Below are 24,105 nucleotides of genomic sequence, written 5' to 3'. Positions count from 1 at the left end.
ATGTCCTTTGATCTACTTGTTGTTGTTAGGTGCCATTGAATTGATTTTGACTCATAAGACTCTGTAATCTGGCTTTCCGTTACCTCTTTTACCTCAGTTCCTCAGTCACTGTGCTTCAGGCACATTTGCTTCCTGGCTATTCCTTCAACATCCTCATCATTCTTCAACCTCATGGCCAGGCACTTGCTGTTGCTTCTGTTTGGAATCCTCTTTCCCTAATTTCCTTAAGATGTTTACTCAAAAGTAACCTTTTCGTGAGGCTTTCCCTGAATCCTATGCAAAAATTTAATTTCTCCACCTGAGCATTTAACACCTTCATTCCTGCTTTCCTTTGTTTTCTCTTTAAAACCTATCATGAGCTATCATATCACATAACCCAAACCTGTTGCTATCAAGACAATTCCAACTTCTAGCGACCCTACAGGACAGAGTAAAATTGTCCCTTACAGTTTCCAAGGAGCACCTGGTGGATTCAAACTGCTGACCTTTTGGTTAGCAGCCATAGCTCTTAACCACTATGCCACCAGGGTTTCCAACATATCACACAGTATTATTTATCTTCTTTGTTGTCTATCCTCTACTAGAATGCAAACTCAGTCAGGGCAGTGATTCTGTCTTTTCTTTTTTTTCACTTGATGTATCGAAGGCCTAGAAAAATGCCTGGCACATAGTAGGTACTCAAATATTTGCTGAAAGGATGAGTGAAATAAACAACAAAAATAACTGAAAGGATAGACTAAATAGATACAAAGAGTCATGAAACAGATAAAGCGAGATTCAATACTTTCTCGTGAAGTTTCCACAAATATGAAATAATGACAAAATCAATCTTCTGTGTTTAGCTTATTTAGAAAATGCTTCATATTAAATAGCGCGAAGTATTAAAAGAACGCTAAACGAGATTTTGTTATATGCCTATATTTTGATAACCATTATGAAAAAATGCTATTAAAAATAAGTGAAACAGAAGTATATTCTAAGAATACATGAAAAGTAATGATTGACTAAAGTTGAATAAAATTCCTTAACATAATACAGGAAAACTCCTAGGTGCTCATAAAAGGAGCTCTGGTGGTGCAATAGTTAACTGCTTGGCTGCTAACAGAAAAGGGCAGCATTTGAACATACCAGAGGCTCCACAGTGGAGAAGACCTGGTGATCTATCCTCATAAAGATTACAGCCTAGGAAACCTTAGGGGACAATTCTATTCTGTCATATAGGGCCGTTCTGAGTCAGAATCGACTCAATGGCACACAGCAGGTGCTTATAAGCACTAGTCACCTCTTTCCAACTAAATTAAGATCAGGTAAATAAATAGGCAACATAGTTTGGAATGCCTGTTGTTTATTCTTTCTATGTTTTTCCCTTTTAAAATCTTAACTGATATTTTAATCCTAAATAACTGTTCATAATATTGATAATATTTCATAATACTATCCGATATACGAAAAAGACAGCAAAATGAAGTAATTTTGACTCTAAGCCAGGTTTTAGTTTTTAAAAACAGTAATTAAAATAAAATATGTGATTAAAGTATAAAAATATATAAAATTAGTTGCATTAAGTTACAGATATTATTAGCTATTTCCTGATTTAAAGTTGGAAACAGAAATCCAATGAAAAGAAATCATATATTCTTTAACTGTTTTGTCCAGATCATGAAATCATGTACACTCGATTTGACCTTTAGTCTGTTAAGAGTCAGCTAAGTAAATACTGCCCCCTAGCAATCTCAAGAAAAAACAGTAATATTTAGAATTTTACGATGTCTTTTCACATGGTCTAGTAATGTCATGTTTATAACTATCAACAGGAAAAACAAAGAGAAGGGATAGATTAAACAAGGAATCATGGAACAGATAAAGCAAGATTCAATACTTTCTTGCGAAGTTTCAACATTGACAAAATTAGTTAATCTTTTTTGGTTAACTTATTTAGAAAATCCTTTATATTAAATAGTGGGGCCCATTAAGTTGATTTTGAAGAGCAAAATACTATGGTTTAAAAATTTGCAAATGTAAAAAAAATAAATTAATTAAAAGACACCTGAAAAAGGACATATGTGTCATAATATAAACTGTCAATGAATCCCACTTTACATTTATGGTCTGTCAAATGATTTTTATCAAATGGGCTTTTTATTTACAAACATATTGATACCAAAACCAAACCCAGTGCCGCCGAGTCGATTCTGACTCATAGCGACCCTACAGGACAGAGTAGAACTACCCCAAAGAGTTTCCAAGGAGCACCTGGTGGATTCGAACTGCTGACCCTTGGTTAGCAGCCACAGAATTTAACCAGTATACCACCAGGATTTCCACATATTGATACATATATCAATAAATATATAGGAGCCCCTTTTAATAGATTCCTTAATCCATCTTCTTATGAGCATACTATATTTTCCATTTACCTCAAGTTAGAATTATTTTTACAATTAAACTACTAGAAGACTACTCTGTAAAATACATATAGTGACCATTACTTTGATTCCTTGCCATGGATGTCTTCATTGTGGAAATGTACATCTAACCATTCAAGTAAAAGATTTTGAAAACAGTACGGCCATCCTATAATTTCTGAAAACTTCGAAGATCTGGAGTTTGTGATTTGGTAAAGTTACATGTCTCTTTGGACCTTTAGGGTTGTTGTGAAGACTAGTTAACAGATCTAAATCATCTGGTAGGGCATATGACATATATCAGGCACAACTACAGGAGTTACAATTACCATACTTAATAAATATCCTGAAGCTCCTATAATAAAAAAATGTTTTTAACAATTCAAAGTGAGGTAACCTCATGAGCCATACATGTTTTGTTGAAATAAAATGAAGAACGGAAGGTATAAAAGTGAGAATCCTACGCACTATGAACTGTAGGTGCTACTTTTACAGGTTGAAGTTGACACTTTTGAGGCAAGGCATAAGCTACGATGACTAAGGTTTTACTGGCTCTTACGATCAGTGCTCCTCAATCCCATCTCAGTTACTTTGAGTTCCCCAAATTTCAAATATTTCTACATAAAAATCTTTCTTCTTCTACTCTCCAAATTCTTCCACAAGATCCTTTATTTTGTCTATCTTCCTCTTACTATCCTCTCGCTTATTTTACCAACTATGGTCCTCTTAGGGCTACGTAGAGTATAAGGTAGGTTGATAGACTGATGGATTTTAATTGTAATAGAGTACAAAAGTTCATTGATACGATTTAGATTGCACATTGACCTAACCTTTAAGAAACTACCGCTTAGTTCAAAATGCTTTTTGCATAGCATACATCATTTTAAGTCAGATTTTTTTCATATACTTCAACAAAACAATATATTGTAACAGACTGAATGCAGAAACAGATATGAAAATCCAGCTTCCATCTATTAAGATATTACAAAATGAAAGACAATATCACTCTTCTCATTTTTTGTTTTGAAATAGTTATTTTTCATAAAAATGTTATTTTTGGTTAACATGCAATAGATCTGCTACTGTTATTTCTAAATGAATTAATACATATTTTTAAAATGTATCAGTAAATACTGACATAATCCATATAAACAAAAAATCTCTGGGGCCCTAAACAGCTTTTAAGAGTGTAAAGGGTCTCTGAGACCAAAAATTTTGAGAACTGCTATATTATGCTGTATTTCTTTTCACATGTCTCTCAATCAGTATAACGATACATTAGATTGGATATATAGTGGGAAGATTCAAGTGAATTTACCAAGTCGGGAAACTTGCTGGATTCATAATGTGTGTCTGTGTGTTTTTAGCAAGAAGTTATCAAAATATAACTTTATCATTCCCAGTGGAATTAACAGGCCATTTGGTTTCTAAATTCTGCGCCTTTTCTGAAAGGTAATCAAGCTCTATTGTGAGAAACAGCTCAATAAGCCATTTGTATTTAAGGGCCTTAAAAGATCTAAGAACACTAGATGGAGTTAGGACTAATGTCAGGCACACCAGGGCAATAGCCAGACAAGACCACCCTAGTATTCTGCAGATGGACAGAACAGTTGGTGGGGACTCACATTACAGAAGATTCTAAATAAGCTGGACTTTCCTAATTTTTCCTGTAACCACATGTTGATAAAATCTGAAAAGTTTAGTGTCAGTAATTACCTCTTCAAATTAAAATAAAAAAATCTCTTTGTGTGACAACAATAATATGAAGGTCACAAACAAATGAAAAATGAATAAATAATTTCCGATCAGTCCTTTTACATTTTCTGTTAGTACAAACTCAAGTGCTGAATATGACTTTTGTAAATGCTAGTGATAATTTTTAAGGAAGGAGAAAATTATCAGTAGCATGTTTCCTTTCAGACTGCAGTTAAAGGACAACGGTTTTGCCAGTATCTCTTGCTTATCACTGGATTTGTTAGCGTTCTCCTCAGCTGCAACAGCAGGTTCAGAAGTCATGTATAATACTGAGATGCAGTTCTTATCATTTCTCTCAAGGGCCACAGGACAACTTTAACATAATTTGGAAATTGAATGCTACTCATAGTAATGCAGGAAAAGTTTCCTTAAGAATGAGGAGGTCTTCTTTACTACTCTCATTTAAAAGAGCTGTATATTTTTAGAAACAGGAACACACACCAAGACAAAAATGATAAAAATTACTCTGGCCTCAATTTTAATCACTGCGCCACCAGGGCTCCTACTAAGCACATTATCCCTTACTTATATGTAAATCGCATAACCATTATGACATATATAATCCAAGCATCACATCATGCATGATATTTCTAACTATTCAAGCTTCAGCAGTGTTCAGTATTCAGAGATCTATGACCCACAGCAAATGGAAAGGAGCCACAAATCACAATCTTCTCTGCAATGGGAGCCTCATTTCAATGATGAAAGATTAATGAGTGCTTATTTTGAAAAGATTAGTTCTTTAGCAGGAAACTCAGTTTGGGATCTCATTACTAAAGTGCCTACCCTTCACCTTGATGAATCCTAGCCTGTACTAGAGGCAGACAAGTTGCTTAAACACTTATTTTGAAGGTAGAACATTGAAAACAATAATTAAAAAACACACAGAAAAACAAAGCACACACAAACTAATGAAATGTAACTGAAATATACATGATGGTTAATAGTCAGAAAAATATTAGAAAAATTCTCCATTTTATCAGATCCCTCCCACTACTATTTGCTGTCAACAATATATATTAAAAACATCAAATATTTTTATAAGATGACATTTCAAAATAACATCTTAAAATTGTTTATATTATTGGCAGGCTTTAGAAACAGGCAAACAAAACAAAACCAAACAAATAACAAGAAGGGACAATAAATTTCAAAAACAAAATTTCTATTAATATTTTAGCTTTCTTTCCTAAATAGCTTTCCTTTGTCTACTCTCTGTGACAAGACGATAGCTGTAGACAAGGGCATTTTCTACAGATTAAGCAACACTCTCTTTCCCCTCATTTCTCTTTGTTTTCTCTAAGATTCTCAATGTGAGAGTACCATTCACTAGAAGGAGTTTTGAAAATATGTGTAGAGGCATTTTATTCTCACAATCATAAGGGGATTAATATTCACAATCAGTGGCCAGGGCCAGGGATGCTGAGTGTTTGCCATTGCTGGACATTCCAATCCCACGTGGAATTGTGCTCACCTCACATGACTTCTGAATCTCCCACAAAACTACACACACTACATATATAAATCATTATTACTGTCATAATAATATTACTAAAGAGTTTTTATAAGAAGTTATATGAAAGCGCCCCAGTAATTTCAGGGAGGAGTTCTAAAAAAAAAGGGAAGGTTTAATAGGATAAAGACATTGTTGCAAAATTACTGAAATATTGAATCATTCACTTACTCTGTGTAGCACATTTAACCAACATCAATGTGCCTTCCACCCAGAATTAACTAACATTTTTCCGCATTTATCTCAAAAAAAAAAAAAAAAGAAAACAATATATTATCAGTACAGTGGAGGCCCCTTTGTACTACTATTCAATTCTTTCTTTTTAAACTTATGTTTTGTACTTTCTGTAACTTCTACCCACCACCTGTCAGTTTATTGTACTCTGATGGCTTGTGTATTGCTATGATGCTGAACGCACAACCGCTGGTATTTGAAATATCAGCAGGGTCACCCATAACAGACAGGTTTCAGTGGAGCTTCCAGACTAAGAAGAAAAGCCTGGCAATCTACTTTGGAAAATCAGCCCATGGAAATTCTATGGATTGCAATTCAATACTGCCCGATACAGTGCTGGAAGATGAGCTTTCTAGGCTGGAAGGCTCTCAAAATACACAGTGGCTAATAGACTCAGGCATACTATGGATCATGAAGATGGCACAGGACTGGGCAGTGTTTCATTCTGTTGTACGTGGGGTCACAGGAAGTCGGAACTGATTTGATGGCAACAACAGCAACAAAACTTCTGTAAGAATTCCTTCCTAGACTGAAATTATAAATTTGACATTCCAATTCAGGTCTTCTAGTCAATGTAGAATTTTTTTTTTTTTAAATGTATGATATGAGGTAGAGCTTTGATTCCCAAATATCTCCATATAGTTACCCAGTTGTATCAGGACCTTGGGATCAGTTATTCAATAGTCCTTTCTTTTCTAATTGATTTATAAAGTCATCTCTGTCATACACCAAATTCCATACAGAGGTGGGTCAGTATTTGGTTCTGTTTCACCAGTTTATATTAATATTATGGCATTAATTTTCTTTTCGTTAATATTTGACTGATGTATACTTTTTATCTCTTTTTTTGACAATCATTAAATTTTTATGCTTATCTCATAAACAGCATGTAGGTAGATTTAAAAATATATATATAATCTGAAAATATCTTTTAATAGCCAATTTAAACAGCTTACATTCTTTCTGTGTTCTGCTTTTCTGCCTTTACAGAATTTATTGACTTTTCTTTGTTCTCTCCCCACCTTCCCAGCTACTGTCTACTAGTTCAGAAGTTATACATTCAGTTTCTACAATTCAACTTCCGTTGTTCATCAGCTGGAGAACAATTCTCCATGGGTCTCCTGTACTTTCACATTTCTTGTGAGCAGGGGCAGTGGATATTCTTTGTTCTGGACTATCTTTTTAAATATATTTGTATTAAAAAACAAACAAACAAACAAAAAAGAACAGCCTTGGAAGATACAGATAAACTCTCTGGAGTAAAGGACAAATTTACTTATAGCCTTGGAAGAAAACATATCTCTCCCTTCAGAGCAAAGGGAAGGTAAACAAGAAAATTCAAATCTCTTAAACTCGGGATTCCTCTCCTGTCCTGCAATCTACTGCAGATGCAGGTATCATCTGGGCCTTAGGTGCTGTCTCCATGAGACTTGGGGGAAAGGGGAACTAACACAAATAGGTTGATGCTTATGATGCCTGCTGTGCTGTAAGTGATAAAGTCCTTTGTCTCTGACCACGAGTCTTATTTTTTTTCCACTATCCATGGAACAATAACAGGCTAACTTATTAACATGTAAGTATAGTAAGGTCAAATCACTGATTTAATGCCTAAATACAACAAGCATATTTACCTATTTCTATTTCCTTCAAATAATTTAAACATGTTAGAACACTTTTAAACTGATTTCCCATTGACTCTTACCTTTCATTTTATTATAATCTAAAATTCTAACTCCACTTCGTTATTAGCTCTTATGAAATTGGTTTTATACGTAAATATTTAACAGTTCTTATTTAATTAAATTTATAAACACTAGAATGAGATGAGTGATTATCCTTAAAGAGTGTGGAACACTGCTTGGCACACAGTATTTGAGTTGACATTATTATTTTTTAACAATGTTTTTTACTTACTACTGCTTCTTACATCATATTCATAGTTCAATTTTCTGCTTAATTAAAGCAAAGATAAATTATTTTCTTTCTGTGATTCCTTTCTTAATACCGTCTATGTTCATGAATATAATTAAGGATTTTATCAGGTTGTCTTTATAATTCCACACCTATCTGTCTACTCAAATGTTTTCTGTCAACCTATAACATTGACTTAATCAATGCAGTTTTCTGTTCAGTCCTAAGCACAACATAATTAGGTGCTTACAAGGCAACTTTTTGAAAATAAATATCCCTTCTTCTAGTCTGCATCTTAGTTATTAGTTTATTTTTTTCCTCAAAAGTACACTACTATCAATTGTACAATCAGCTCTGCAACAATTTCAACTTTAGCCATAAGATTTAATTTAATATTATACCTATAACATGAGGCAAGAAAGTTGGGATTATATAAGAATGAATACTTAATATGTATACTAGTTAATGTTTTTACAAGTGTTTTCCCTCTTTATGCATAATTATAGGGCTTGTCTTTGTTTTGTTTCTGTAGTTTTGTAAACTGTATTTGTTTTGGAAGCCTCATTTAATAAATTTTGTACTTAAATGACAGGTGTTTCTCCCTAAGCCTAGACGGAAATGGCATCGTAAATATTAAGGATAGTAACATTAGGCCTCATGACTACAACACAGTTTGTGCTGCAGTGCAATACAAACACCAAGGAACTAGGAATACCAAACCAAATCAAACCCATTGCTGTCAAGTCGATTCCAGCTCACAGCAACCCTGTAGGACACAGCAGACTTGCCCCATAGGATTTCTAAGATTGTAAATCTTTACCAAAGCAGGTCGCCACCTCTTTCTCCCACACAGCGAATGGTGGGCTTAACTACTGTGCCAACAGTACTCCTTGAATTAGGAATAAGGTCTCAATTTTAGTCCTTATTCTAACAATGGAAGATATACCAGGCTGTGGGGAAGAAAGGAGAGGTTAAATGATGCAGGCTAAAATTTTAGTTTTGTGACTAGCTTTGTTACTTTGCCAAAGACCAAATTTCTATGTTAAATACTAAAAACACCTGCTTTACACACCTTACAGATTTAAGAATCAAATGAAATATTTATGAAAGTATTTTTAAACTTCAAAGCACTCTACAAATATTTATGCTATTAGTATTATCAGAAACACTTTGAGTGCATTAAATATATGTTAATATAAATGTTTTTCACTCTTAAGCTGGGTTGTCAATATACTGGTCTCTGAATATATTCTTTAAGAGGAAAGGCATGATACGGAGAAAAAGAAGGTTAAGATGGAATATAGAGATCTCTATCTCTTTTTTTTTTTATCTCTAAAAACATTTTTTTTGAGGTCTACAGAAACCTTCTATGACACTCTACTCCAAGTGCCTTTTTAAAAAGAGGCTTGACTCCATGTCACATGCCAACAAATGCATAAGAGGCTGAACCACACCCCAGCTAACATTTAAACCTCAACTTTGGCTTTTAGCTTGATGTGAACTACTGAGAAGCTAATGAAGTAAGTCAATATCTGGCAAAGCATCCAAGGTGATATATCAAGCAAAACGTAAAAAAAAAAAAAAGTTGCCATTGAATTGATTCTGACTCATAGCAATCCCCTAGGACAGAGTAGAACGGCGCCATAGGGTTTCCAAGGACTGGCTGGTGGATTTTAACTGCCGACCTTTTGGTTAGCAGCTGTAGCTTGCCATGGCTCTTAACTATCGTCCCACCAGGGCTCCGTGGCAAAATACAGAAGCTACTTAATAATTCACTAGGTTCAAATTTTCTATTTCTTCAAAAACGGGTGTGAATATCATAAAATCCAAGTGAAAAACCTTCACAAACCCAAAACTTGTTGCCGTTGAGTTGATTCCAACTCCCAGTGACTGTATAGGACAGAGCAGAGCTGCCTTATAGGTTTTCCTAGGCAGATCGCCAGGTCTTTTCTCTGGCAGAGTGGCTGGTGGGCTTTAACTGCCAACTTTTCACTTAGCAGCCCAGATATTAACCACTGCACCACCAGGGCTCCTTAAACCCTTCACAACAAAGTTTAATTAACTGACTTAAAAAAAATTATTGAGTTTTTGGTGAAAGTTTACACACCAAGTTAAATTCCCATTTAACAATTTCTACACAAATTGTTCAGTGACATTATTTACATTTATCACATGTCAACATTCTCTTTGTGTTGTGTTCCATTCCCAGTACTGTAGTTTCCTTTCCCCCTTATTTTCTCATCTTTGCTTTTGAGTAACTGTGGATCGTTTGGGCTCATACAGGTGATTTTTCAGTAGAGCACCGATCTTACTGGAAATGTCCTTTATTTTGTGTGGCACTCCACTATTTCACTAACGGGTGATCTCAGGGGAAAGGTTTGGTTCTAGGTTTAAAGTGTGTCTCAGGGTGATAGTCGCAGGGAGTCCTCTACTCTTCCAATTTGTCTGTTTTTTTTTTTTTTTAATTATTTTAAGAATTTGAGTTCTGCTGCACATTTTTCTCCCATTCTGTCTGGGACCATCTGTGGTGACTCCTGTCAGAATGGTCAGTGGTGCTAATCTGGCACCATCTAGTTCTGGGCTGACAGTAGATGAGATCATGGCTCGTGTAGACGTGTTTCTTCTCTGAGCTCTTGGTTACCCTCTTAGTGTTTTGCTCTTGGCAAGTAAAGACCAGCTGTATCTTAACGGCCGCTCAAAAGCTTTTAAGACCCCAGGAGCTAGTAGGATGGAGAATATGATTTTTGTGAACTATGTTATGCCAAATGACAGAGTTGTCCCATGAGACTATGATTCTAAGTTTTCAAACCCGGAAAACCAATCGTGGAAGGTATTTGGTTGTCTGATGAGTATTTGTATTTATGTCTTCAACGAATATATATGCCTGTACCCACATATTTGTTATTTACAGGTGGCATAGTGGTTAAGAGCTACGGCTGCTAACCAAAAGGTCAGCAGTTCAAATCCACCTGGCACTCCTTGGAAACTGTATGGGGTAGTTCTACTCTGCCCTATACGGTCTCTACAAGTCAGAATCCATTGAACTCAACAGTAATGGGTTTGATTTTTTGGGGTATGATACTTCTATCTGTTCTCGCCTACGTATACAACTGTACCTACCCATATAACAATAAGCCTATACCCATCCATATGTGCTCAAACACTTGTTTTTACCTTGGTTGTGCTGTGCTCACTATATCCACATTTGGCATCAATTTTCCCATCACCAGAAATAACAAGTCTGTACAATCTAAAAACATACTTTCCTCTTCCCTTCTCCTCTCCTTCATAACCACCAATGAACACTGACGTCTTGCTCTCTCTCTCTCTATACATAAATACATACACCTTCTTATAAAAGAATGGTCATACAATATTTTTTATATGCTTGACTTATTTTACTTAGCATTACGTTTTCCAGGTCCATTCATGTTGTATTTTGCAGATTCATCATTGTTCTTTATGGTTGTATAGTATTCCATTGCATTTATGTACCAAATTTGCTTATTCATTCATCCATTGATGGGCACTTTGGTTGTTTCCATTTATTTGCTATTGTGAATAAAGCAGCAATGAACATAGGTGTCATATGTCTGTTCGTGTCATTATTTTTAGGTCTCTAGGGTATATATCTAGGAGTGGGACAGCTGGATCATATGGTAGCTCTATTTCTAGTTTTTTGAGAAAGTGCCATACCATTTTCCATGGTGGTTGTACCATTTTACAATCCCATCAGCAACGGGTAAGGGTTCCCAACTCTCCACAACCTTGGCAACGTTTATTGCTATCCTTTATTAAGTTTTTTTTTATCAGTGCCATTTTAGCTGGGGTAAGATGATATCTCATAGAAGTTTTGATTTGCATCTCTCTAATGGTTTTTTTTTTTTTTTTTTGAATGACTAATAATCACATTTGTTGCCTGCTTGGATATCCTCTTTGGGAAAGGTTCTGTTTAGGTCCTTTGCTCATTTTGTGATTGGCTTGTCTTTTTGTTGTTCTGTTTTTGCTTTTTTCTACAGATTTTAGAGATTAGATCCTTATCAGATAAGTCATTTCCAAAGATTTTTTTCCCAGTCTGTAGGTTGTCTATTTACTCTTTTAATAAAGTCTTTTGATGAGCGCAAGTTTTAAATTTTTATGAGGTCCTATTTATCTATTTTGTCTTCTTTGATTTGTATATTTGTTGCTATGTTTGTTATTCTATTTTTCCAAAAGATTAGGTACCATAGTTTTCTCCCAGCAATTTTATAGTTTTAGGTTAACAGGTCTTTGATCCATTCTGAGGATCTTTTCTTTTGGGTATGGTGTGAGGTATGGGTCCTGTTTGTTTTTTCTGCAGGTGGATATCCAGTTTTGCCAGCACCATTTATTAAAGAGACTGTTTCTGTCCCACTGAATGAACTTTGACCCCTAGTCAAAAATTAGTTTTCTGTAGGTGGCTGGGTTTAATTCTGAGCTCTTAATTTTATTCCACGGGTCTATGTGTCTATGGAAGAGCCACTGCCAGGCTGTTTTGATTAGAGTGGCTGTATAGTATATTTTGGTATTGGGGAATGTTGTTTTGGCTATTGGTGGTTTCTTTCCTTTCTACATGAAGTTGGTCATTAGTTTTTCCATTTCAGTAAAGACTGTCATTGGGAGTTGGATCAATGTTGCATTGTATCTGTAGATTGTTTTAGGTAGAACTGACATTTTCACTATATTTGTTGTTGTTGTTAGGTGCCATTGAGCCGGTTCCAACTCATAGTGACCCTATATACAACAGAAAGAAACACTGCCTGGTCCTGCACCATCCTCACAATTGTTGTTATGCTTGAGTCATTTGTTGCAGCCACTGTGTCAATAGTGCTTTCCAACTTGAGGGGCTCATCTTCCAAAACTATACCAGACAATGCTCTGCAGCTATTCATAAGGTTTTCACTGACTAATTCTTTTCAGAAGTAGACCACCAGGTCCTTCCTCCTAGTCTGTCTTAGTCTGGAAGCTCAGCCAAAAACTGCCAGCCATGGGTGACACTGCTGGTATTTGAACACTACTGGTAGCACAGCTTCCAACATCACAGCAACACACAAGCCACCACAGTACAACAAACTGACAGACACGTGCAGGTTCACTACATTAAGTCTTCCAATTCATAAGCATGGGATGTCTTTCCATTTTTGTAGGTCTTTTTTAGCCTCTTGTACAAGCCTTTTATCTCCCTGGTTAGGTTAATTCCTAGGTATTTTATCGATTTGGGAATATTGTAAATGGTATTGTTTTCTTGATTTCTTTTTCGGAGTACTCTTTGCTAGTACAGAGGAATCCAACTGATGTAGGTGTGTTTATCTTGTACCTTGCAATGTTGCTAAGTTCCTCAATTATTTCCAGAAGTTTTCTTATGGAATCTTTAGGGTCTTCTATGTATAGGATCAGAGCCCTGGTGGTGCAGTGGTTAAGATCTCAGGCTGCTAACCAAAAGGTTGGGAGTTTGAATCCACCAGGTACTCCCTGGAAGCCCTATGGGACAGTTCTACTCTGTCCTGTAGGGTCACTATGAGTCGGAATCCACTGGACAACAACAGGGTATATGTATAGGATTGTGTCATCTGCAAACAGAGGTAGTTTTACTTCTTCCTTTCCAATTTGGATACCTTTTACTTCTCTTTCTTGTATTACTGCTCTGGCTAGGGCTTACAGTATGATGCTGAGAAAGAGCGGTAATAATGCTGAGAAAGAGCATCCTTGTCTCATTCCCATTCTCAAAGGGAAGTCTTTCAGCCTTTCTGTGTTGAGTATAACGTTGGCTGTTAGTTTTGCACATATGCCCTTAAGTATTTTGAGAAATTTCCCTTCTATCCCTATTTTGCTCAGAGTTTTTATCAGGAAAGGGTATTGAATTTTATCAAATGATTTTCCACATCAATCGATAGGATATGATTCTTTTCCTTTATTTATATGGTGGATTACATTGATTGATTTTTTAAGGTTGAAAGACCCTTGTAATCCTGGTATGAATCCCACTTGATCATGGTGTACGATTTTTAAAAAAATGTTGCTGAAGTCTGTTGGCTAGAATTTTGTTGACGATTTTTGCATCTATGTTCATAGGGCATATTAAGCTGTAGTTTTTTTTTTTTTTTTTTTTGTGGTGTCTTTGCCTGGTTTAGGTATCAGGATAATGCTAGTTTCATGGAAAGAGTTCAGTAATGTTCCTTCCTCATCTGTTTTTTGGAAAGAATGAGTAGGATGGGTGTCAACTCTTCTCTGAATGTTTGGTAGAATTCTCCAGTGTAGCCATCTGGTCCTGGGCCTTTTTGTTTGCAGTTTTTTTTTTTTTTTTTTTTAAATGACATCTTCAGTCTCTTTTGTAATGGGTCAGTTTAAATATTCTACCCCTGTTTGTGTTAGTTTGGGTAGGTAATATGTTTCTAGGAATTTGCCCATTTCATCTAGGTTTTCAAATTTGTAGGAGCATAACTTTTCAAAGTAATCTGTTATGAACTTTGTTATCTCTGTTGGATTGGTTGTAATGTCACCAATTTCATTTCTTAATTTGGTTATTTGATTCTTCTGGTGTTTTTCTTTGGTCAATCTAGTCAAGGGTTTGTCTATTTTATTGATCATTTCAAAGAACCAACTTCTGGTTTTATAATTCTTTCTATTTTATTTCTGCTCATTATTTTCTTTTCTGGTAGCTTTTGGCTTCTTTTGTGTTTACTTTTCTATTTGCTCAAGTTGTCAGTTTAAGTTAATGATTTTGGATCTTTCTTCTTTTTTAATGTAATCATTTACTGCTATGAATTTCTTCTGAGTACTGCTTTTGCTGCGTTCCAAAAGTTTTGACATGCTGTGTTTTCATTTGATTCTAGGAATTTTTTAAATTTCACTTTTGGTTTTTTCTATGACCCAATAGTATTTTCAAAATGTATTATTTCATTTCCACGTTGTTTTTTTTTCCTTTTCCTTAATTTTCCTGTTGATTTCTAGCTTCATACCATTATAGTCAAAGATGCTTTGTACGATTTCAATCTTTTTAAATTTGCTGAGATTTGTTTTGTGTCCTAGCATATGGTCTATTCTGGAAAGTCATCCATGTGCACTGGAGAAGTATGTGTATTGTTCTGATGCTGGGTGTCCTATATATGTCCATTAGGTCCAATTGGCTTATGGTTTTATTTAAGGTCTCAGTGTCCTTAGTGATCTTCTTTTCAGATGTTCTGTCTGTAATTGAAAGTGGTGTGTTGAAGTCCCCTACTATTATTGTGGAATTGTCTATTTTTCCTTTTGTATTAGTATTTGTTTCATGTATTTTGAAGCATTGCCTTTAGGAGCGTATATACTTACAACTGTAATATCTTCTTGATGGACTGACCCTTTTATTATCATGTAATGTCCTTCTTTATCTCTTGTAATAGACTTTGATTTAAAGTCTATTTTATCTGATATCAGTATGGCCACCCCTGCTGCTTTTTGTTTACTGGTTGCATAGAACATTTTTCCCCATCCTTTTATTTTCAGTCTGCATCCTTATCTCTAAGGTGTATTTCTTGCAGACAGCAAAAGGATGGATCTTTTTTTAAATCTATTCTGCCACTCTCCGGCTTTTGCATGGGGCATTTAGACTATTTACATTTAACATTATTACTGAAAACTAAGTGTCTCCCTTACTTTGTATCATTTTTTTATTCTGATTTTTTGTTTGTATTTGGCTGCTTTCTTGTGATGATGCTTTTTCCTTTCTCCCTTCTGCTGAATGTTTTTTCTCAGTGATTTCTTATTCTTTACCACATATATTAAACAACAGTTGCAACAATGTTTAATATATGATCAACAGTTAACATAGAACCTTACATAATAAATCTATTCCTGATATGCTCCCTCTTCCCATGTTTTTGATGATGAGTCTCCATTAACAATATACAACTGATATTCGATAAGTTTACTTTGTACTTATTTCATACAAACTCAATGCTGTATTGTTTACAGGATTTAATTATTGAGTTCATTCCCTAAAAATATCATATACTTAGTTCTTATGATTGCCCGTGTTGTATTTGTTGGAGATCTCTCTATCATTTTTTATTTTTTTCATATGTATAGATAGGAGTGTTTATTTAATGCTCTTGTGTTTCTGTTTGGAGTGCTCCCTTATGTAATACTTGCAAAGCTGGTCTGGTCTGAAGTAAATTCCCAGAGCTTCTGTATGTTTGTGAATGTCTTGATTTTCCCCTCATTTTTGGATGACAACTTTGCTGGGTAAAGACTTCTTAATTAGCGACTGTTTTCATGCAGTATTTTATATATGTCCCTCCGTGTCTTCTGGCCTCTATGGATTCTGGGAAGAAATCTGCACTGATTCTTATGAAAGGCCCTTGGTATGTTATATTGCATTTTTCTCTTGTGGCTTTCAGAATTCCCTCGTCTTTTGTTTTCAAGAATTTTATTAGTATATAGCGTGAAGTTGATCTTCTTGTGTTTTTTCTAATTGGGGTTTGTGTAGCTTCCTGTATTTGCAGGCTTAGTTCTCTGTTTAGGTCTGGGAAATTCTGATTATCTCTTGGAAAATTGTTTCTATGGCTTTATTGTAGTCATGGTGCTCTAGGATTACAATAATTCTAATGTTAGATTGCTTAATTGAATTACATATTTCCATTTGGGTTTGTTCTCCTCTCTTGTACTTTTTTCTAGAGATTTAAGTTCAGTTATTTTGTCTTCTAGTTTGTTTATTCTATCTTCTGTTCGTTCAACTCTATTGTCGAATGTTTCTCTTGCTTTTTCTAATTCAGTTACTTTAGTCTTCAGTTCTAGTAGTTTTCTTTCAAACTCCTTGTTGAGTCTCTCAATTTGTTCCTCCATTTGTTTCTCTGTCTCTACTAGTTTGGTTTCTGTGTGCTTTTTGCTTTCTTTAAACACATTTGGAAACCCTGGTGGCGTACTGGTTAAGCGCTACAGTTGCTAAGCAAAGGGTCGGCAGTTTGAATATACCAGGAGCTCCTGGGAAATTATGTGGGGCAGTTCTATTCTGTCCTGTAGGGTTGCTATGAGTTGGAATCGACTTGATGACAATGGGTTTTTTTTTTTTTTTTTTTTTTAACATGTTTAGAACCATAGTCTGAAAATTTCTAACTCATTCCATTAGTCTAGCTTCCATAGGGGAAATTTCCTCTTCATGTTTTGCTTTTTACTAGTCCTTCTCTTGTGATTTTGTGTGTTTTACTATTTTTCATTGAACTTGGGCCATTTGTTATCTTTTTAATTTAAACTTTATATTCTGGCTATTGTGGGAAAATTTCTGATTGGCCACCCTGGTGGCACAGAGTTAAATGCCTGCCTGCCACCCAAAAGACCAGGGCCTGCACCCACCAGCCGCTCCATGAGAGAAAGATGAGGCAGCCTGCCTCCTCAAAGACTCACAGCCCTGGAAACCCCAAGGGGCAGCTCCACTCTGCCTCATGGGATCTCTGTGAGTTAGAATTGACCCAGCAGCAGTGGGCCTGGTATCTTCTCCTGCAAATCACTAGAGGGCACTCTTACCTTTAGGTCTTTTTTTCAGTGTTATTTCAGATGTTCTGGATGCTTGATTTCTGGAATTCAGTGTATTTGTGGGGCAGGTGGTTTATCTAGTCACAGACACTGATGTAAAATGTGAGGCTTGACTTTCCTGTGGTGAAGGTGGGGGGTCTCTACATCTTTCCCTCATGGGTGCCCCTGCACAGGGTCTCCCACAGTGTCCTGCTGTTGGCAGGGGGCAGCCATTTCATTCTGCATTGTTCATCTGTCTGAAGTATTCACCTTGCCCTACTGCTCTTGCAATTCTTCCCAGTCCTAGTGCCCATCTGTCTCAGGGCTTAGTGAGATTCAACAGCACTCTCTTGCAGCACCACAGTCCCCCTTTGGCCCCTCCCAACTGCATGGCCCGTGAACTCCCATGGCCAATCTGTGCTTCCTTAAAAAGTCAGGCTACGCTTTCTCAGAAATTAGCTCCCTTTCTTTGTTCCCTCTTTAGGGTGTTGCCCAGCCCTGCCCCAAAATGGCTGTGATGAACAAGTGCTTCAGATGTTAGTGGGTAAGTTGTCCCAGCTTCTGTGCCATCCCCCCTCCTTATCTACTCTGCTTAGGGACACATTCCAACTCTCCAACACCTCAGCTGCCATCTGGAGTTCTGAGATCTCAGTCTCTGCTTATTTTTATTTGTTGTTCAGTGGGTTATTTGCTGGGGGAGGAAATGTGAGCATTTGCTCATTTCACCATCCTCCTCTACCCTCTTAAGTAACTGGCATTTCAAAAACGACCTGAGAGTCTCAAGTACATTAAGAAAAATAAGATATTTTTCTTTTACTTAAAGTGAGAATATAGAAAATAACCATGTAAACTCCATAACAGAAAGCTATAATTTATAGCAATAATTTGTTCAGATATGGATTTCTTATGAAAACCATATTTTAAAAACACTTTTTTTTTTATGCTGCCTTTTTGTGCTTTATTTATTTTTTACCTTATGTTCTGTTAATGCACCAAGTACTTACATCTGGAATAAAGCCAATCTCATTGAGATGATTACTCAGCTCTGGGTCATGGAATGCAATCATCTGAGAGAACACAGTTAGATACTCTGAAATGATAACAAAGTTTAAGAGCATCATCATTTTTATAATTACCTCAAATAAAGACATTGACTTCACATAAATTATAGTTTTATTTACATCTTGAATGGCCTTAATTTCTTCATGAAGAAAACATGTTTCAATAAATAATTTTCTGCTTTGTTACTACTTTAACCACTTACAGCAATTTATTAAACAAGCATACCAAAAAGCTATGGCATGACTTCTACCTTTAGAGCTATCAGTTCATTTCTTGACTCACAAATTACACGTTTATAACAATGTTTTCTTTTTAATTTCTGCAAACATATTTTCTCTAATGATATTAAATGTTCTTGCATTTATTGCATGCTTAGAAAGTGTAACAGATACTTAAAGAATAACACAGTCACAAAGAATAATGTATCAGTTTTTTTTTTTTAATATCTATATATACACATATAGGCATCTGTTCAGTTCTAATTTATTTCCATCTAATGCTCTGCATTGGGCATATCAGGAGTAAGAATGAACATCATGTTAATCAGAAAGTAGGCACACAGTAGGCAATTAAAAATTTCTGTTGCTGATTCTAATTCTATTCTAATTAACAGGGTTCAGTGTGGAATGTGTAGAACACCTTATATTAGCCATTCTTTCAACAAGTTACTATTTTTGCCAATTTACTCACTATGTACTTATCTAAATGAGATTGTGGTAACAATCTACTCAAGGGTAAGTAAACATTTTTATTTTTACTAATAAAACAAAGTTAATACATATTTCAAAGAGCTGAACAATTTTTTTTCTTTTTGTGATTGAAATGATAACAATGTAATAAAATTTTCCCTTAATAACTTCAATTCCCTCTTTCAATAAAGTAACAGATCAATTTTTCAAACCAATATTTGCTGCAAAAGACCTCTAAGAATAATATCTGCCTTACATTTTTTAGTATTTAATTTTTTAATCTTTCAAGAAATATTACTAAATCCTTGAAATAATGACTTTCCCCTATTTCCTTCACTTAAACCTTTGCTCCTAATCACCAAAGTGTATTTTATAATGATTTATCTATAAACAATGTTACATAATTTTATAAAGAGGAGCATCAAGGCCAAAAAGAAAGGAAAAGGAGGTGCTATATTCCATATCACAATGACAAAACTGAAGTCCATATCTACTGAACTTTTAACCATGGAGTTGGATACAGAATGGATACTCAATACCATTTCTTAATCTTGTGTCCTACTTCATTCTATCCATTGTCTCACTTTTTCCTCTCAGACCAAAAAAGGTACTACTCACACCAGCTTCAGCAGTGACAGAGCAAAGTAAAGAACTAGGACATATCTGAATGCCTCAGGGATCTTCTGGGTTTAACTTTTCCTTGATTTATTTCCTTATTTTTTCTCTATTAGTGAGTCCTAATTTACCCAAAAATTGGGTAATAGTTCATAGTCTCAATTTACCCAAAAGCCAAAGGTAATCACAAGCATTCAACAATACGTTGATAAAAGCATATAGTTACTAACGTCTAAAAAGTACAGCTCATTTTATACAGAAATTTGTGCTTCAGGCAGTTCTCCACAACTCTGGTCCAGTTTTATTAAAGACGGTTCTTATTTGAGCCAGACTGATAACAGGTATCTGTTATGTGGGATTACATGGCTAATTAAGGAGCTGATGAAACCTAATCCATCATGAAAACAGTTTCCTTGTACTTTGCCAAACACTGATGACTGGATTTATATATGTGTTATAACTGCATGCTTTTAGAGTTGAAATGATTTCTTCCTATAGCTGTGTATGTGTATTTTATATAAACATACATATACACATACACACATATATACACAAATATATACATATGTACATTTTATAAATCATACAATGCGTCACACGTGTAAATATAATTTATAAGGCTGGCATAAGTTCTGGTTGCTCAGAACAGGCTTATAATGTGATATAGTATGGACTGATATATCGTTGTTGTTGTTAGGTGCCCTCGAGTTGGTTCCGACTCGTAATGATCCAACGTAAAGAACGAAACACTGCCCAGTCCTGCACCATCCTCATAATCATTGCTATGCTTAAGCTCACAATGACAGCCATTGTGTCAATCCATCTTGTCGAGGGTCGTCCTCTCTTTGGCTGTCCCTCTACCTTACCAAGCATGATGTCCTTCTTCAGGGACTGGTACCTCTTGATAACACGTCCAAAGTATGTTAGATGAATTCTAACCATGCTCACTTCTAATGAGTATTCTGGCTGTACTTCTTCCAAGACATATTTGTTCCTTCTTTTGGCAGTCCATGATATATTTAATATTCTTTGCCAACACCATAATTCAAAGGGGTCAATTATTCTTCAGTCTTCCTTACTCACCATCCAGCTTTTGCACGCATATTAGGCAGGCAACTGAAAACACCACGGCTTGGGTTGGGGCACCTTAGTCCTCAAACTGACATCTTTACTTTTTAACACTTCAAAGAGGTCCTTTGCAGCAGATGTGCCCAAAGCAATACATCATTTGATTTCTTGACTGCTGCTTCCACGGGCACTGATTATGGATCCAAGTAAAATGAAATCCTTGACAACTTCAATCTTTTCTCTGTTTATCACGATGTTGCTTATTGGTCCACTTGTGAGGATTTTTGCTTCTTTATGTTGAGGTGTAATCCATACTGAAGGTTGTAGTCTTTGATCTTCTTCAGTAGGTGCTTCAAGTCCTCTTCACTTTCTGCGAGAAAGGTTGTGTCATCTGCATATTGTAGGTTGTTTATGAGTCTTTCTTCAATCCTGATGCTGCATTCTTCTTCACACAGTCCAGCTTTTTGGATTATTTGCTCAGCATACAGATTGAGTAAGTACGGTGAAAGGATACAATCCTGACTTTAAATCACACAGTATCCCCTTGTTCTGTTAGAATGAGTGCATGCCTCTTGGTCTGTGTACAGGTTCTGAATGAGCACAACTAAGTGTTCTGAACTTCTCGTTCTTCACAATGTTATCCATAGTTTGTTATGATCCATAGTTAATAAAACACAGGTAAACATATTTCTGGTAATCTCTGCTTTCAGCGAAGATCCGTCTGACATTAGCAGTGATATCCCTGGTTCCAAGACCTCTTCTAAATCTGGGTTGAATTTCTGATAGTTCCCTGTCAATGTACTGCTGCAACTATTTTTTGAATTACCTTCAGCAAAATTTTACTTGGGTGTGATATTAATGATATTATTTGATAATTTCCACATTCTGTTGGATCCCCTTTCTTTGGAATGGACACAAATATGGATCTCTTCCAGTCGGTTTGCCAAGTAGCTGTCTTCCACATTTCTTGGCATAAACAAGTGAGTGCTTCCAGTGTTGCATCCATTTGTTGAAACATCTCAACTGATATTCTGTCAATTCCTGGAGCCTTGTTTTTTGCCAATGCCTTCAGTGTCACTTGAATTTCATCCTTTAGTACCACTGGTTCTTAATTATATCCTACCTCCTGAAATGGCTGAATGTCGACCAATTCTTTTTGGTACAGTGACTCTATTTCTTCCATCTTCTTCAGATGCTTCTTGCTTTGTTCAATATTTTTCCCACAGAATCCTTCAATATCGCAAATCAAGTCTTGAATAGACCATCAATTGCTCATATGCAAGTTCAAGTTGAAGCTGAAGAAAAGTAGTTTACGAAAGCCAAAATACCACCTTGAGTATATTCCACCTGAATTTAGAGACCATCTCAAGAATAGTTTTGGTTCACTGAACGTTTATGACTGAAAACCAGAGGAACTGTGGGATGACATCAAGGACGTCATACATGAAGAAAGAAAAAAGGTAATTAAAAAGACAGGAAAGAAAGAAAAGACCAAAATGGATGTCAGAGAGACTCTGAAACTTGCTCTTGAACATAGAGCAGTTAAAGCAAATGGAAGAAATGATGAACTAAAAGATTTTAAAGGGCGGCTTGAGAAGACAAGGTAAAATCTTAACTGTGCGAAGACCTGGAGTTAGAAAACCAAAAGGGAAGAACACGCTTGGCATTTCTCAAACTGAAAGAACCGAAAATGGCCCATACAACTTATTTAAGGAAGAATATGATAGAACTGATGAAATCAGCACTTTGTCATAGTCCAAGTTATTCTAAAACTAAACAAACAACAAAAAAAGTATTTAAAAGTCTCAGAGAGTAAATTAAAACAAAACAAAACAAAAATCAAAATGTATATATCTTTTCATTTGTAAATAAACCTGAAAGAATTTAAGGGAAACTACAGAAAAACCCTGGTGGGGTAGTGGTTAAGTGCTACAGCTGCTAACCCAAGGGTCGGCAGTTCAAATCCACCAGGCACTCCTTGGAAACTCTACGGGGCAGTTCTACTCTGTCCTATAGGGTCGCTATGAGTCGGAATTGACTCGACAGCACTGGGTTTGGTTTTTTTGTACAGAAAAAGAGGCCAGTGGTCAGAATAAAACAAAGGATTCCATGGAGGCTACCGATCATTTGTAAGGGGACTTTAAGATGTTCACAAAAGACTCTAAATATGGTTTATACTAGACGATTAAGTTATGCATCTAGAGTCTTAACATAAACCAGGAAATAGTAGTTTTCTAACCTATGGGTAGCCTATATAAAGGTAAGTGCTATTCTTTAACAAAAATCAAGGTATTTGGGATATTTTTCCCTTAAGCTTCAAGTAGAGCATATTATACCATAGCACAAAACCACGTCTAATATAAATTTTCTTAATTTTAATGATGGGTCATATCTTCATTTTTTTTTTTTTTGCAGTAAGATACAAAATGAAAATGACTAGCCCTGTTTCCTTCCACTCACTCCTCACAGCTTTTTTTATTATATATCTTTTAATGAAACCCCGAATAATTAAATGTAAGGATTTCATACAGACTATCATATTTTCATACAGGTGTTTATAAACATGCCATTTGTTTATCTAAAAAAAATCATAAAACAGATCGAGAGATGTAATTTCAGAACATCCCACGTATCAGTAACACTGTTTTTTTTTTTTTTTCCTTTCTGATCAGCCTTTCAGCTTTCACTCTTAGCTTGAGCAAGAAAGAGATGAAGAATGATGGATGACAGATTTAAAGCAAATTGTTTCCTCTGCTCACAAGTCAGAAATAGCATCCTCAATTCTGTAACTATTTTCCATCATGCTGCTAGTTTATTCTGAAGATGTTAAGTACAGATAAATACGCAGAGTCACAAATCTCCTGTCAAGTAAGAATGTGCCCAATCCAAACTATTTGGTGACATTTTGACTCATAGCACTCAAAAAAAAAAATTTTTTTTTTTTTATTCCAAATGATACCAAATTAGGTTATCGCACATTATAAAGTCTGTCAGCTTTAAGATTTGTTTTACTGACTAAAGCCACAAGAATGAGCACCAACGTTTACATGTAAATGGGATGGAAGACACAAAAGAAGAGAAAGAAAACAGAAAGGTAAGTCATTTTCTTTTTTACTCGCATACCCTACACTTCTGTGAAAAATCTGCAAGCAAATTCACTTAAATATTTTCTTTTTCAGGAAAAATCTCAGTCACACATTTTCTGTCTCAGGAGAAATTTCAGTCACATGGTGTGAGGCATTCTTAAAAATGCCAAGGCTATACGCTCGTATATTCCTTCTCTCCCAATATCCTATCATGAAAGTCAAAAATATGCATTAAACTGGAAATATGCAATGCACTGCTTTTG

General features: G+C 35.5%; 1 protein-coding gene across 12 annotated transcripts in view; it reads right to left on the bottom strand.

Annotated features, from left to right (window-relative positions):
* TBCK (TBC1 domain containing kinase) overlaps positions 1 to 24,105 on the bottom strand; it is a 284,662-nt gene that overhangs the window by 142,928 nt on the left and 117,629 nt on the right. For all 12 annotated transcript variants that reach the window (XM_064285475.1, XM_064285476.1, XM_064285474.1 and 9 more), the window contains one exon: positions 18,327 to 18,412. In XM_064285475.1, coding sequence (XP_064141545.1) covers positions 18,327 to 18,412 — 86 coding nt within the window. The remainder of the gene's footprint in view (positions 1 to 18,326; positions 18,413 to 24,105) is intronic.

Source organism: Loxodonta africana, chromosome 5 (assembly GCF_030014295.1).
Source record: "Loxodonta africana isolate mLoxAfr1 chromosome 5, mLoxAfr1.hap2, whole genome shotgun sequence".
NCBI classification, from domain to species: Eukaryota; Metazoa; Chordata; class Mammalia; order Proboscidea; family Elephantidae; genus Loxodonta; species Loxodonta africana.
The sequence above is the reverse complement of the archived record's forward strand: the minus strand, read 5'-3'. Positions and strand labels throughout refer to the sequence as shown.